Here is a 16,594-nt window from a genome sequence, read left to right on the forward strand (position 1 = left end):
CTCTAGGTGGTCACAAAGCACCGAGCTGATCTCCCTGTGCTATGCAGCTGCTTCCCACTAGCTATCTATTTTACATTTGGTAGTGTGTATATGTCCATGCCACTCTCTCACTTCGTCCCAGCTTACCCTTCCCCCTCCCCGTGTCCTCAAGTCCATTCTCTATGTGGGCTACATTTTTTGAAGTCATCTTTTTTCTTCCTTTGTCTTTATCCCTCTCACTAATCTCAGCTGTTTCCCAGAGCAAAGCACTCAAGTCCACCTATTTTTCTCCATCTTCTAATTTTAAGGTATTACTTTCTATCATCTAGAATACTGCAGTAGCTTCCTAAGGGATCTCTCCCCTTTCCTTTCTTGCCTTTCACAAATGCACTTACTATCTAGCATGCACCAGGGTGATGTTTAAAGTAGAATTCAGTTACTTATTATGTTATTACCTTGCTTAAATTCTCTCAAAGGCTTTCCACTGCACTTAGAATAAAAACTGAACTTCTTATCATGGTCATAAAGCCCTGTATACGTAGCCCCTGCATACTTCTCCAAGCTTATTCCAAGTCCCCCTCTCCGTCCATCCAACAACAGTGGCCTTCTTTTGATTTCTCAAATATACCCATAGTTTTTGTACATGATGTTTAGCACATGCCTAAAATGCTCTTTTCCATTTACTTTTTTTTTTTCCAAATCTTTTTTATTGACCTCAGAAGCTGTCATCAAGCTTCATTATATCCAATTCAGTTTTCTCTGGTACACTGTTCATAATTTTAAAATTTTTTTAAATAAATTTATTTTATTTATTTATTTATTTATGGCTGTGTTGGGTCTTCGTTGCTGCACGCAGTCTTTCTCTAGTTGCAACGAGCAGAGGCTACTCTTTGTTGTGGTGCACGGGCTTCTCACTGTGGTGGCTTCTCTCGTTGCGGAGCATGGGCTCTAGGTGCGTGGACTTCAGTAGTTGTGGCATGTGGGCTCAGTAGTTGTGGCTCGCAGGCTCTAGAGCGCAGGCTCAGTAGTTGTGGCGCATGGGCTTAGCTGCTCTGCGGCATGTGGGATCTTCCCGGACCAGGGCTCAAAGCCCTGTCCCCTGCATCGGCAGGCGGATTCTTAACCCTTGCACCGCCAGGGAAGCCCTAAAATATTTTTGAACAGGTGTATTTATACGGTTCAAAAAAGGTCTCACATTCCTGGTACAATTGACCTGGTCCCCACCTCCATTCCCACAGATAATCGCTATTATCAGTATTTTATGTATTCTTCTAGAGTTTCTTCATGTAAATATAAGCAGATACAAATTTCTTATTCTTTCCAGTGTCCTGGTGTCCAGATATACAGCAGTTCAACTGGCTTGCAACCTGTGAACAGATGTTGCTATGAGGTTGTAGAGATGGTCTACTTACTTTTTATAACTCCTATATTCTCCTTCACATCCCACCTTAAATTTCGCTTCCCCAGAAAGTTCTTCCCTGATTCCCTAATGCATATTCACAATGCCTTATTCTTATTATGTATAATAAACATCTCAATTTGCAATTCCTTAGTATATCTGCTGAATGTCTGTCTCTGCTAAACAACTTGGGTTTAGGACCATGTCTGTTTTGCTCACTGATGTAGTTCTGATGCCAAGCACAATTTCTGGCACATAGCAACTGCTCAAAAAATACTTATTGAATGAATGAATCATCTTTCTTCTGAACAAAGTAAATGGTTCTGGAAAATTAAAGCAAACTCCTCTGGCTAGAATGCCAAGAAACAGATACGCTACCTTAGTTCTCAATGTCTTTCTATCCCTGTCTGTGGGGAGCCTTACAATTAAGAGTAAACTGAATGAATCTATTCCTTGCAACCCAAAGCACTGATGTACCAAATAAATGCTAAAGCTCGGCAGACAGTCTCCTTATGGTCCCTGCTCTTGCTCAAGTTCTATTTCCTGTCTTCTCTAACGTCCAAATACTACCTGATATCAGCACAAATTCAAACTCTCCTTTCCTCATGAAGTCTTTCCTCGCCCCTCCATTCTTTTTTTGCCCTTTCTTTTTTTTTAAATTTATTTTTATTTTTTTGGCTGCGTCAGGTCTTAGTTGTGGTGCGTAGGCTCTTCATTGCGGCATGCGGGCTTCTCTCTAGTTGCAGTGTGCAGGCTCCTCTCTAGTTGTGGCGTGCAGGTTTTCTTCCTCTAGTTGTGGCACGTGGGCTCCAGGGCGCGGGGGCTCTGTAGTTTGTGGTATGCGGGCTCTCTAGTTGAGGCACCCGGGGGCTCAGTAATTGTGGTGTGTGGGCTTAGCTGCCCTGCGGCATGTAGTATCTTAGTTCCCTGGCCAGGGATTGAAGCTGCGACCCCCTGCATTGGAAGGCGGATTCTTTACCACTGGACCACCAGGGAAGTCCTGGCCCCCTCCAGTCTTATTTATTTATTTATGGCTGCGTTGGGTCTTCATTGCTGCGCGCGGGCTTTCTCTAGTTGTGGCGAGCGGGGGCTACTCTTCGTTGCGGTGTGTGGGCTTCTCATTGCAGTGGCTTCTCTTGTTGGGGAGCACAGGCTCTAGGCGTGTGGGCTTCAGTAGTTGTGGCACGTGGGCTCAGTAGTTGTGGCTCGTGGGCTCTAGAGCACAGGCTCAGTCGTTGTGGCGCATGGGCTTAGCTGCTCCGCAGCATGTGAGATCTTCCCGGACCAGGGCTCGAACCCATGTCCCCTGCACTGGCAGGCGGATCTCTCAGATTACCAGGGAAGGCCCCGCCACTCCAGTCTTAATTGGACTTCTCTCCTCTCTGAGCACCTGCTGTATTTGTTGTCTTTGACATTCAGAGAAGAACCTAACATTACACTTTTCTGAATATTAATTGTGTGATGTAGGCTTTAAAAAATCTCCTCCAATGAGTTTGCTACCTGTGGATAATGATTATCTCATAACAACATGGAACAACAGAAATCCTCCTTTCTGAAGCAATCGAGACTGGTATCTGGTATGTACCAGCTAGTTAAAGTGGGGTTTCATAAACAATATCTCAAAGATTTAAACATTTAAATTTAAAATACATAAGTGTACATTTATTCCCTTATCTTTTGATATGAGAATGATTTTAATGATTCAGTGCCCATATCCACAATGTATCACTTTCTGTTTCATTAAATCAGAACAAGCAAATGACTCTTAGGAAATAATACTGGTATAGAACCCTGAGAGTTTTAGGATTTTCCTTCAATGTTTTACAGTTTTGCTCACACCTAATTTGACAGCAATATTTTAAAAGGTGACTGGCATTTACTGAGTCTTTCCAAAGCATTCAACTAGTTTTCATAGAAACAACTTATCATACTTATACCTCATAGAGGTTTACATCATACTTAATCAAATTGTAACAACTGGTTTAAACAGGTTTTGGAAGAGATACAACAAATTCTTGATAAATATTAACTTGTGGCAGCAGATGTTCTCAGGTACATTAACAGTCCTGTTACCTTCAAGCAGTCACAGTGACTTGGGCATCATTCATTGTTTGCAGACAGAGTGGCAAATGTTGTTTGAATTCTAGTGAGCTATTTAAGGGAAGGGTGATTAAAACACAGTCTATGGCTTCTTGTGTTACCTTTACAACATCTAGCTCAGACATGAGTCCATGATCTGGTAAAAATGCTGAAGGAGAGAAGAGCTATAAAGGGGCACATAAGGAGAGTGGGAAACATCCCGTAGAGATCAGCATCTGTCACAAAAGTCTCAAGTGCTCTGGATTTTGGGGGCTTAGTACTTCTGAAAATTGAAAAATAAAAGTGCCTGCATTCTGAGAACTATAATAGCATTTCAGAGGAGAATAAAACTGAACTTACCTGAGACCGCTGTATCTGTGATCCAACATTCATTTCCTTCTCCATGTTTCCCTCCTGGGAAAGTACAGCATTCTGAGAAGGCATTACTGGGAAAAAGAGAGAAGAAGAATCTTGTCAACGTATGACATTAAGGCTGAACCTAAATCTTGGGCCTTTTGTTTTGGATTAGGATGGCAAATGGCTTAGAGAGAAGCCCTCTAAGACATAAGCCTAAAGGCTGGGTGACTTAACTGTGACATTCTTGTTCCTCTATCACATTGAGGAACATAATGCAGGACTTTCTCTCCTCTGTAGTATAACTCCACTTGTTGTGACATATGGGAAGCTCAAAGGTGCTTACTGGTTTTCAGCCCTAGCTACACACTTGGGGAATTTTTAAAAGATGCCAGCACTTAGCCCCTATTCCCAGAGATTTGGATTTAATGGTCTAGGGTGATCCTGGGCAACAGCATTTTAAATTCTGAAGTCTCCAAGTGATTCTAAGTGGGAAATGAGAACCACTGAGATGAGGTGATGCAGAGAACATATGTTAAGGGCCTATTCTTACCCTTTAAGGGGATAAACTCATCCCTAACCTCAAACTCCAGACTCTTTAGGATGACCCTTCTAATATAGAAATGAGATTTCACTCTTTTCATTTTTCAGAATGTTCGCTTTCCTTTTTGAGTACCTGGATTCAGTCCTCCACCAGGATGACTACACCTCTTTGCAGTTCTTAAGTTGTAATGTCCCCAAAGCCTTGTTCTCTTCTAGTATGACAGTCAGGAGATACACCAGTACTAGCAGCTTCAGTATCCTTGTCAGTCCCTGAAGGCTGATTTGTCCCAGTGCCTTATAGGAAACAGCCACTCCCAGGCATTAAAGGTGCCTCAACTCATGAGAGGGTCAGGAACCAGTGGATATCCATGATAATGACTTCTGCTTCCCAGGAGCAGCCACTCTCAGAATCTTGCCTTGTTCATGCAGAGTTGAGATGCAGAGGTTCCTGAAAGTGGCTATTACATTCGTTTTTCTCCCTAAAGGCATCAATCCTTCATGTACAGACTTCACTATGATATTCAAATCTGCCTCCTGGTTGAGCAGTTTCAGGTTGAGCAACTGTAATGAGATGCACCAGAGTCAGCAGAAGAAATCCAGCAGTGTCAGTCACCTAGGGACCTAGGGAGTCTATAAAGACATACAAACTATTCATTCATGAAGATAGAGCCCCGTAGGATGTGGAATTCTTTAAAACAAGCAAAAAGCATTTTTAAAATTTCTCAGATTACAAAGAGCAGAGATGTACAGATGCATCAACTACAACAAACTTAGCCTCAGTCCTCTCCCACCTTCTTCTCAGAACAGAAAACATGTGGTCCTTGCCCAGAGGCAGACTTTCAGATAGAGTTTTCTCCTCAGAAAGAAGAAAAAACAGGTGTTTCACCAATACCAACAACAGAGTGAAGTGTACTGATCTGCTAATAATCAGGAGAGAATACACTTGTTCTCTGCTCACAAAAGTTGACCTGAAAAACTTTTCTCAAAAACTATTGATAGAAATGAAGAATGAAGTCATTTCTGAGAAGAAAAAGAGAAAACTGCAGTTCCAATGGAGTGGCCCTGTTAGATAAGGAAGCCATTCAAGCCAAGACATGGCACGATTCTAACATTTTACAACCAGTTGACTAAGACGCAGACCTTTCAAGAGTAATTTTAAAGCACTTTAAGAACCAGGTCCTTATTTTACCAAGCAAAAGCTCTAAAAAGGTCCTATGGTCTGAAGAGTCAGATAGAATCTACAAGGATGTCCTGAGGTTTCAAACCCAATCACCTGAAAACCATTTATTCACAACAACGAAAACAGCACTAACCATGTTAGTGGACAGGGTTTCTCCTTTATATGTGTGAACCCAAGGCAATGAAGAACATTTCAAATATATTATACATTGTATACAAATATAGCTAGTTTGAGAATACTTTTTTTTTTTTTTTTTTTGTGGTACGTGGGCCTCTCACTGTTGTGGCCTCTCCTGTTGCTCAGCACAGGCTCCGGATGCGCAGGCTCAGCGGCCATAGCTCACGGGCCCAGCCGCTCCGCGGCATGTGGGATCCTCCCGGACCGGGGCACGAACCCGCGTCCCCTGCATCGGCAGGCAGACTCTCAACCACTGCGCCACCAGGGAAGCCCGAGAATACTTTTTAAAAAAATATTTATTTACTTATTTATTTGGTTGCGCTGTCTTAGTTGTGGCAGGTGGGCTCCTTAGTTGCAGTTCGTGGGCTCCTTAGTTGTGGCATGCGAACTCTAAGTTGCGGCATGCATATGTGATCTAGTTCCCTGACCAGGGGTTGAACCCCTGCCCCCTGCATTGGGAGCGCAGAGTCTCAACCACTGTGCCACCAGGGAAGTCCCCTGAGAATACTTTTTATGGCATCTGATGGGACTAGGGTTCCTTAAAATACACCTTTGGAAATGCTGATTTAGTTCTCAGTTCCTTGGTTTAATGAAGGATTCTGAGTTTAATGAATTCTTGGCTTAATGAAGCTCTAATCACAGAGCTAAGTGAAAGAGCTGGTTCTAGAACACTTAGGTCTTCTGATTCAGCCCTGGGCTCTTTCTAGTATACGCTAAAGTCCTTTTTGCTACTTGTTTTCTCCCTTTTCCTTAAAAAAAAATCTGATCCCTTTCTTTTAATAATTTCCCTTTTAATTCCTATATTGGAAAGAACAGAAAAAGAGAACAACTCCCGACCCACAAACTGTGCAATTTCTCATACAACAAACGGGTGGAGCTTTCCAGAGAGAGAGACTGCAGAATTGCCAGTCTTTTTCAAACAAGTAACCATGATGGCTGGGAAAGTAACAAATTCCCTTGACTGCTTAAAGAATACTAGAATTATAGTCAATTCAGAGGAAGGATGATTCTGGCTTAACAGTTTTCATTTTCACCCCAAGCTCTTCCAAAAATCTGAGTGAACTTCACTGCCCATAGAAAATCTATGCCGTGGTTCTCAATCTGGGCTGTGCATTGGACTCAGCCCAGATTTAAAATGACACTACAGATGCATATATATAGGGCCAGATGCATATATATATATATATATATATATATATATACATACACACACATGGCAAGGCTCTACCCAAGAGCTACTAAATCAGAATCTGTTGAGAAGAATTCTGGCATCCACATATTTTTTAAATGCTCCACAAGTGATTCTGATGCAAGCAAGAACTCAGAACAACTATCAGAGCCTTTTGTTTCCTTCACACCCTCAATCCCAATGATTTTCATCATCATTCTACTTCAGTCACCCACTTCCAGGGCTGAACCACTTCTGAAATCTTTCTTACCTTACACAACACTAGACTGTGAATCGGGAGACCTAGGTTCTAGGCTAGATGGGGAAGAAAATGAAGGCAGGAGTAGTGGTTTAATAGATGCAGGGAAAATAGACAAAAGAGCAGTGTTTATCAAAGTGTGGTCTGAAGATCACTTGAATCATGGTATTTGTTGAAAAGCAGACTCACTGGTCCTATCCTAGATCTCATGAAATAGCACCTCTGGAGATATTATTGGCCCAAGAATTTGCATTACAAAGTTATTTCTTCCCTGGAATCAGTCCGTTCCCTCCAGCCTCCCTACAGGCACGAACCTAGCACCTATCTTCTCATTCCTAGATCTTAAACTTTATCTTTCACTTTTATTGACTCCTTCCTATCATCATTTAAAATCATTTAAAGTCTCTCCCAACATTAAAATTTTTCACTGGCTTTTACACCCCTTTGCAACTACCATTCTTTATTTATTCAAGGCTACAACTCTTCAAAGGATTGTCGATACTTGTCTCTACTTCCTCATTACCCATTTATTTTTCAATTCTCTGTAATCTTGCTTCTGTTCTGCCATCAGCACTCCCCTGAAATTGCTCTGGTCAAGAATACCAAACTCTCTTTTGTAGTTCATGCAATGGACCTCATTACTTCTTGCTTTCTTGAGCTCTGATGGTATCTGGTACTGCTGACAGCTGCGTCTTGCTTTACTTCAGTGGGCTATGTTCTAATCCCTTTTCCTCTGCCTACCATTCACATATTGTTGTTCCTTAGGATTTTCCAAAATCTACTCTCGCCCTCTCCACACTTGAAGTGAAGGGACCTTTAAAAGATTTGAACCTGACTCTATCAGTCCCTCACTTGAAATTCTTCAGCAGCTTCCTTAGGCTGGAGTACAAAGCCATAAAGAAACCTACGACCTGCTTCCTGTTCCCTCTCAAGCCACTCTGCTGTTTGCTTTGGAGGGTTCATACACAGCATCCTGCTTTTAGGTGTTTAAATGTGCCATGTGTGGGATCCACCCCCACCTCCTCCCCTAGCAATACCTACGCTTCCTTCAGGTCTCAGCTTAAATCAAGTAAGATTTTGACATCACAGACGAAGTGAGGCCCCCTTGTTCACACCTTCCTTCTTTAGGTAGCACTTTTTATTGTTGTAATTATTGTACAGTTATCCATCTTTATTTATACCTCACTACTGTGTGATGTTAACGTCCATGAAGGCATGAATATGTTCTGTCTTGCTTAACTATTCTAATTTCAAGGTCCGGTATGTGATTCATAGTAGATATGTATCAAATATTTGCTCATTGAGTAAATGAAAGGGTTCTGGTGTTTGCTCTTCTATTTTTTATTTTTTTTAAATTATTTTTATTTTTATTTTTTTGCGGTACGCGGGCCTCCCACTGTTGTGGCCTCTCCCGTTGTGGAGCACAGGCTCAGGACGTGCAGGCTCAGCGGCCATGGCTCACAGGCCTAGCCACTCCGCGGCACGGACCCGTGTCCCCTGCATCGGCAGGCGGACTCTCAACCACTGCGCCATCAGGGAAGCCCTATTTTTTAACTTTCTATTTTGAACCAATTTTAGACTTACAGTTAAGCTGCAAAAGTAGTACTCAGTTCTTAAATACCATTTACCCTACTTGTCCTAATATTAATATTTTACGTAACCATGGTACAATGATCAATACCAGGAATTTAACAATATTATTAATTCAAATTATTCAAATTTCACCAGTTTTTCCACTAATCTTCTCTGATCCAGGATCCCACGTCGCATTTAGTTTTTATTTTTCCTGAGTCTCCTCCAATCTGTAACAGCTCCCCAGGTTTTCTGTCTTTCATGAGCTTGATACTTTTGAAGAGTACTAATGAATTATTTTGTAGAATGTCCCTCAATTTGGGTTTGTCTGATGTTTTCTCAGGGTTGGAATAAAGTTAAGATTTTTAGCAAGAATGACACAGAAGTGATGCTGTGTCTTTCTTAGTGCATAATATGAATGGGCTTATGATGTAGATATGTCTTATGAATGGTAACATTGACCATTATCACCTGGTTAAGGTGGTGTTTACCAGGTTTCTCCACTGCAACAATTATTAATATGGTGTTTGCTTAATGGTGATTTCTCTACTTCCCTCTTTCCTACTAATTATTAATTGGAATTTCTCCATAAGGAAAAGCTGTTCCTGGGCTCTAATTTATTTATATCTGTATGGATTTATGGATATTTGTTTTATTCTATGAGTTAAAATACAAAACATTATTATTTTATTATACAAACTGTTCCAGCTTTGGCCATTAGGAGGCTCCTGTGTTACTCTAACCAGCTCAGCTATTTTGAACACTTCCTGGCACCATAAGATGTTCTAGGCTCTTGTATTTTCCCTGACCATCCCTGGAATCAGCCACTTCTCCAAAGAGCCCTGGTTCCATTTATTGGAAAAGTGTTTAGACACAAAAATCTGGGTACCAGGTGTGCTGCTTGCTACTGGTGTATCATTGCTTCTAGGCCCTCCAGGAGACTGAGCTACGAAGTATATATGTATGCATATCAACCACACATATACATACTTCTATTGTGTTTGTCTATATATTAAATACCATGAGTTCACACTGACACCTCTGGTTCCAATCCAATACCACAGGGCTCATTTTGGTCTTCTTCCTTTTCTCATTGGTAACTTCTTTCTTCAACAGTGAAAAGTTGTTGGCTCTCATTATCTACAATATATTTATTTATTTGTTCAATTCTGGTATACACACAAAGTAGTTTCAGAATTACTAACTCATACCCTTGTGAGAAACACATTTACTAGCTTGATTACAGCATTTACGTAGAGTTCTCTTTGTCTTTAACCTTAGAGTATCCAGTCAAGATAGTGGTTCCTAAAGTTACTTAGGTCAGTTCTTTTCTTTGCCACTTCCTTCAGTGAGGTTATGTCATTCATTTGTACTACAGTTACGTTTATTTGTTAGTGTTTGTATTCATTCTCTTCTATTTTTACAGCCGTCCCCTGGTATCCCTGGGGGACTGGTTCCAGAATCCACTGCAGATACCAAGATCTGAGGAAGCTCAAATGCTTTATATAATATGCTGTGTAGTATTTATATATAAACTATACATATCCTCCTGTATACTTTAAATCACCTCTAGATGACATTACTTATAATACCTAATACAGTATAAATGCTACATAAACAGTTGCCTGCACACGGCAAATTCAAGTTTTGCTATTTGGAACTTTCTGGAATTTTTTCCCCAAATATTTTCCATCTGCAGTTGGTTGAATATATAAATGTGGAAGCCGAAAATACAAAGGGCTGAATGTAGTCTATTTACTCTCAGGTGGCTTCACCCATTGCTACGGTTTCATTGATCATCTTTTTTGAGCTATATAACCACATACACTCTTACTGGACATCCCCACCTACCTCGTGGGTTTGTTGTGAGGCTTAAGGGATTAAATATTTGTAAATATTTAGATCATATTAGCACTTAGTTAGCGGTATTTATATATTTTACATATTACTCTTACTCTATCATATTCCCTGTCTCAAGGAATAGTGCTACCAAACCTGAAACCTGAGTGCCATTCCTGACCTCTCTTTCTTTCCCTTAGTCTCATTCCCCAATCAAACGTCAAATCCTGGTAAATTTCCCTCCTTAAACACGTAGTGAGTGTTCCATCTTCACTTCCACTACCTTTATTCAGGTATCATCTCTCACTTTGATTACTGCCACACCCATCTAACTGGTCCTTGACTTTAGTCCAACATTTTCTTCACACTGCAGCCAGAGAGATCTTTCTCCACACCCCTTCTCTACTGTGGAAACGCCTTCACTTTATTTTCTGACAAATATTAAAATGAAAATTTTAGTAAATACAGAAAAGCAGAAAAAAAATCACCTATAATGTCATCACCTAGAGATAACCAATTACTTTTTCGGGATATAGCCTTGCAGGCTTTTCCTTCACAAACACACACACACACTCATGCACATTATAATATGGCATGTTATTTCTTTTTTGAAACCTGGATTTTAATTGATAATATTGTATACATCACTTCATGGTAGAAAACAAAAATCTAAATATTCATTAAAAAAATAGGCTCATAGTATATTCCACTGCATGCGATACCTAAAGTTTATTTAACAAGTTTATTATTAATAGACATTTAGTCCTCTCTCTCTCCTTCTTTCTCTGCTGTTACAGACAACAGCAAACATTATACAGTTTTGGCATAATTTTGCCTATTTCCTTAGGATAAATTCCTAGCAGAGGAACTGCTGGGTAAAAAGGAAGGCAAAAGGTGTTCAGAAAGGTGTATCATTTTACATATTCAGCAATATATGATAGTGACCATTAGCCAATGTTAGGTATTATTCTTTTTAAATCTAATACACAAATAGCATTTAACTGCTGCTTTAATATGCAATTCTTAGATAACATGTAAGGTAGGATGTTTTTTTTTTTTTTTTGGTACGCGGCCTCTCACTGTTGTGGCATCTCCTGTTGCGGAGCACAGGCTCTGGACGCGCAGGCTCAGCGGCCATGGCTCACAGGCCTAGCCACTCTGCGGCATGTGGGATCTTCCCGGGCCGGGGCACGAACTCATGTCCTCTGCATCGGCAGGCGGACTCTCAACCACTGCGCCACCAGGGAAGCCCATAAGGTAGGATTTTTAACTTTTATATTTTTTCTTTTATAAATTACCCTTTTGTGTCAACTGTCCACTTTTTTACCATATTGTCTTTTTCTTATTGATTTGTAAGAGTCCTTTATTACATAGTCTGCAATAAAGGACTAAATTAGCAGGTCTGAATGGTCCAAACTCTGCATATTCCAAGGAAAGGTTTGACTCTGGCCTTGCTCCTGGTAGATAACCTATAAGCCCCTGAAACATCCCGTCTGTTAAGAGTGTCTCTGTTTACCTGAGGCCTTGGGACAGGTCAAAAAGTTTATGCTAACAATGGGATTTATGGTGGGAACCTTGGACCATGTGGTATCAGCTTGCCCACTGGAGGAGCTGGAGACTGGAGGTCAGCAAAATGGATGGGCAGCCATGCTTATATGACCAACTTCCAATAAATACTCTGGACACCAAGGTTTGAATGAGCTTTCCTGGTTGGCAGTACTGCATACATATGGCCACACATCATTGCTCAGAGAATTAAGGACTACTTGCACAAGTCCATTGAGAGAGGACAACTGGAAGCTTGCACCTGGTCTCTCCTGGACCCTGCCTTACATGCTTTTTTTTCATTGCTGATTTTAATCTGCATCCTTTCACTGTAATACTCATCTTACTGGGAGTATAACAGTTTTGCTGAGTTCTGTAAGTACTTCTAGAACATCACTGAACCTGAGTATGGTTTGGGGACCTCTGAACACAGACAGTAACCAGCAACTCCCCTGTCATAACATAGATAACAAATATAGTCTTCACTTTATCATTTGTCTCTTAATTTTTGCTGCTTTCTTAAAAGAGCTAATATTTAAAAATTTTACCTTATAAAACCTGGGTTTTTTTTTCTCTCTGTATAGGTTCTAAGTGCGTGTGAGGGTTTTTGTTTTGTTTTGTTTTCCTTACACAGATTATACACTTTAACAAGGTTTTTTTTTACACATTCTACATAAAAACATGGGTATGCAAAACATGGGTGTACACAGAGTAAAATATGTGTGCCTTTCAACTTCTCTTCTACTCTACTTCCCTCCCTGGAGGTAACTCATTGTCAGTCACTTGGTTTGCATCCTTTTCTGTGTATTTATGAACATACATAATATAACCACATACATACTTAACATAATGCACACCATACTATATTCATTGTTCTGCAACATCCTTTATTCACTAATGTCTTAGAGATCTTTCTTTGTGTGTTAACTTCACAATAAACTACATAATAAACTATCTTATTCTATTTTATAGCAGCACAATATTCCACTGTATGGGTCTATCACAATATGTTTAACCATATCCAGAGTGAACATTTAAGCTGTACCTATTTCTCAAATTATAAACAATATTGTAATAAACATCTTTGTACATACTTCCCTGTGCACCTGTGCAAGTATTTCTGCAGGACAGATCTTAGAATAGAATTTCTGAACCACAGAGTGAGCTCATTTAACATTTTTGTAAATGCAGTCAAATTGCCACCCAAAATACTTCCTCAACTGTACAACCAGTGCCCTTCCCCCCTGCACTTTCCTCAACACTTTGTATCACCAATATTTTTATATTTTGCCAGTCCAGTGGGTGAAAAATATCTGTCTTCATTTGCATTCTACGGTTACTTATGAAGTTAAGCACTTTTTTCATTGGTTTCCTGTATCTTCCATAAATTGCCTGTGCATATCCTTTGCCTACTTTTCTTTTTTCTCTTTTCTTTTTTCAACAAGTCTCTTTACATATTATAGACACTTTCTCTAACACATGTTGCAAATATTTTCTTCAAATCTCTAATTTTTAGCCCTTTGTTCTTTTCAAATACAAAAACTTTAAATTTTGATATCATTAAATTAATGAATTTTCCCCAGAGGGTTTTGTTTCCTGTTTGGGTGGTTTGGTAGGGCTACAGCATAAAGTGCAAGGGTGGAAGGCCAAGCAGTATGCAATATTAAGGTCATAAAGGGCTTTGAGGGCACTGCTAAGAAACTAAAACATTATCCTGATGGCAGCAGGGAAGCATATAAAAGTTTTCAGCAATAGAGTGACTTTCAACAAATTCTCCATTTAATAAGAGCACCTACTAAGTGCCATGGTCAACTCTGTCTCTTAGAAAATGGTAACTTTTGTACCTTTTACATTTCCCACAATTCAAAATAACTAAAAGACACAGAAAGCTCATTATGTTAAAAGACACAATTAGGGGAATCTGCTCTGCCACATATTAAAACAAAATGGTATCAGTGCAGAAACTGTGAGGGCCGTGAAACAGTCTAGAAACAGATCCGAGTATACACACGCCTGTAGAATAGAATAAAAGGGTCATTTCGATTCAGTGGGAAAACAGATGATGGCAAGACCACCGGGGAAAAAGGCATGCATATTCCTATCTAACACGTTATCACAAAATTAATACCCAGTAGGTTAAAATGTAAAAAAAAAAAAAAAGCTATGTAAAAAATCCTTTAAAAGTATTACAAGAAAATAAAGGTGAATGTTTTAATACTCTTGAGATGGGGAAAACTTTCCAAAAATGATACCCACCCACGCCTATTCCAAAATAAATTGCATAAGATATTAGAGGAAAATAGGTTTGTAATCTTGGAACGCGGAGGCCTTCCTATCAAAGGGGCACAGGGTATCCAAGAAGTCTAAGGGCGCCGCTGGGGGGCTCCGAGTCGACCGGAGGGGCGGCGTCCGCGACCCGTGACCCCGGGGCTGCCGCCCGCCCTGCCCCCTCGCCTGCCGCCCGCGGGGCCGCACTCACCCGCCTCCACAGACAAAGGGCGCCCAGGCCGGCTCCGCCCCCTGACGACGACACCGCCGCCGCCGCTGCCCGTCCGGACCCAGGCGGGAGAGGGTGATGAGGGCCCTGATGCCTGAGCCAATGACGCCCAGTGACGGGCCCCTGGGGTTGGACCAGCGGCCGGCGCCAGCCGGGCTCTGACGAAAGCCTCCAAGCAATGGCGGGCGCGCCGCGCTGGCTTCGGCTCTGCGATACGCATGCGCCGGCGGCCCCCAGGGCCGACCGCTTCCCATATGCAGGGCTCGGAACTCCCACCCGCTTCCCCGGGCCTGCCTCTCACCAGGGCCGCGCTGACCCCGGGGGCCCGGACCTCCCGCTCCCGGCACTCGCAGAACTGCGCCTTCCGAGAGGGCCGAGGACCCCTCATAGCCCCTGCCAATCAGAAGCTCCCGCGTGAGTCGCTGCTCGGTCCCCTAGGTGACCACACAAGCCGTCGCTCTCCTCAGTCCTGAAATACCGGCTCCCTCCCGAATTTTATATTGACGAAACTAAAAATACAATAATAATGATTGAATATATCAGGTCTACTGATGAGACTAATGGAATTCTTTTTTGTTTGTTTGTTTGTTTGTTTTTGTGTTTTTTGCGGTACGCGGGCCTCTCACTGATGTGGCCTCTCCCGTTGCGGAGCACAGGCTCCGGACGCGCAGGCTCAGCGGCCACGGCTCACGGGCCCAGCCGCTCCGCTGCATGTGGGATCTTCCCGGACCGGGGCACGAACCTGTATCCCCTGCATCGGCAGGCGGACTCTCAACCACTGTGCCACCAGGGAAGCCCGAGACTAATGGAATTCTTTTAAGGGGGTAACATTTTGCTTAATTGGGCTTCACCAAAATCGGTTGCAAATGTTCATCTGTTAATGCTAGCATTCAATGGGGGAAAGGAGAGACTTCAACAAATAGTGTTGGAACAACTGGATATGCACGTGCAAAAGAATAAAATTGGACCCTAGCCTTACACACCACATACAAAAAGTAATTCAGGGGCTTCCCTGGTGGCGCAGTGGTTGAGAGTCCGCCTGCCGATGCAGGGGACACGGGTTCTGCCCGGTCCGGGAAGATCCCACATGCTGCGGAGCGGCTGGGCCCGTGAGCCATGGCCGCTGAGCCTGCACGACCGGAGCCTGTGCTCCGCAACGGGAGAGGCCACAACAGTGAGAGGCCCGCGTACAGCAAAAAAAAAAAAAAAAAAAAAAAAAAGTAATTCAAAATGGATCAAAAAACCTAAACGTGAGAAGTAAAATTATAAAACTCTTAGAAGAAAACATAGGAGAGAAGCTTCATGATGTTGTTCTTGGCAACTATTTCTTGTATATGACATCAAAAGCACAGGCAACAAAAGAAAAAAATGGATAAATTGGACTTCAATATTTAACACTTTTGTACATCAAAGAACAGTAGTAATTGACTGAAATGACAATCCACAAAATGGGAGAAAATATTTGCAAATCATGTATCTGATAAGGGATTAATATCCAGAATGTATAAAAAACTACTCTAAGTCAACAACAAATAAACAGGTAACCAGATTTTAAAATGAGCAAAGGACTTGAATAGGCAATTCTTCAAACAAGGCATGCAAATGACCAAAAAGCACATGAAAAGATGTTCAGCATCACTAATCATTAGGGAAATACAAGTCAAAACCATGGGATACCAAGTCACACCCACTAGGACAGCTACTACAAAAAACAGTTAAGTACAAGTGTTGGCAATGATGTGGAGTAATTGGAACTCTTGTGCGTTACTGGTGGGAATGTAAAATGGTACAGCTGCTGTGGAAAAGAGTTTGGCAATTTTTCAAAAAATTAAACATAGAATTACAATATGATCCAGCAATTCCATTTCTGGGTAGATAACACCAAAGGACTTGAAAGCAGGATCTCAAAGAGATATTTGCATCCCCATGTGTGTTACAGCATTATTCACAATAGCCAAAAAGTGGAAGAAACCCAGTGTTTGTTGACAGATGAATGAATAAGC

The 16,594-nt window shown here is 41.5% G+C and overlaps 1 protein-coding gene across 2 annotated transcripts in view; it reads right to left on the minus strand.

Moving 5' to 3' along the window:
- Nucleotides 1-15,029, minus strand: part of ZNF713 (zinc finger protein 713) — a 31,331-nt gene extending 16,302 nt beyond the window's left edge. Inside the window, exons 1-3 of one of the 2 annotated variants that reach the window (XM_027126271.1) lie at nt 14,574-14,751; nt 4,488-4,915; nt 3,818-3,903 (exon numbers count right to left, since the gene is read on the minus strand). In XM_027126271.1, the coding sequence (XP_026982072.1) occupies nt 3,818-3,901 (84 nt within the window). In that variant the 5' untranslated portion in view covers nt 3,902-3,903; nt 4,488-4,915; nt 14,574-14,751. Of the gene's footprint in view, nt 1-3,817; nt 3,904-4,487; nt 4,916-14,573 lie in introns of both variants that reach the window. The other variant, XM_027126270.1, reaches the window with a different exon arrangement.
- Nucleotides 15,030-16,594: the final 1,565 nt, after the last annotated feature.

This window comes from Aethalodelphis obliquidens, unplaced genomic scaffold (assembly GCF_003676395.1).
Source record: "Aethalodelphis obliquidens isolate GAN/ISIS:26980383/991018 unplaced genomic scaffold, ASM367639v1 scaffold30, whole genome shotgun sequence".
NCBI classification, from domain to species: Eukaryota; Metazoa; Chordata; class Mammalia; order Artiodactyla; family Delphinidae; genus Aethalodelphis; species Aethalodelphis obliquidens.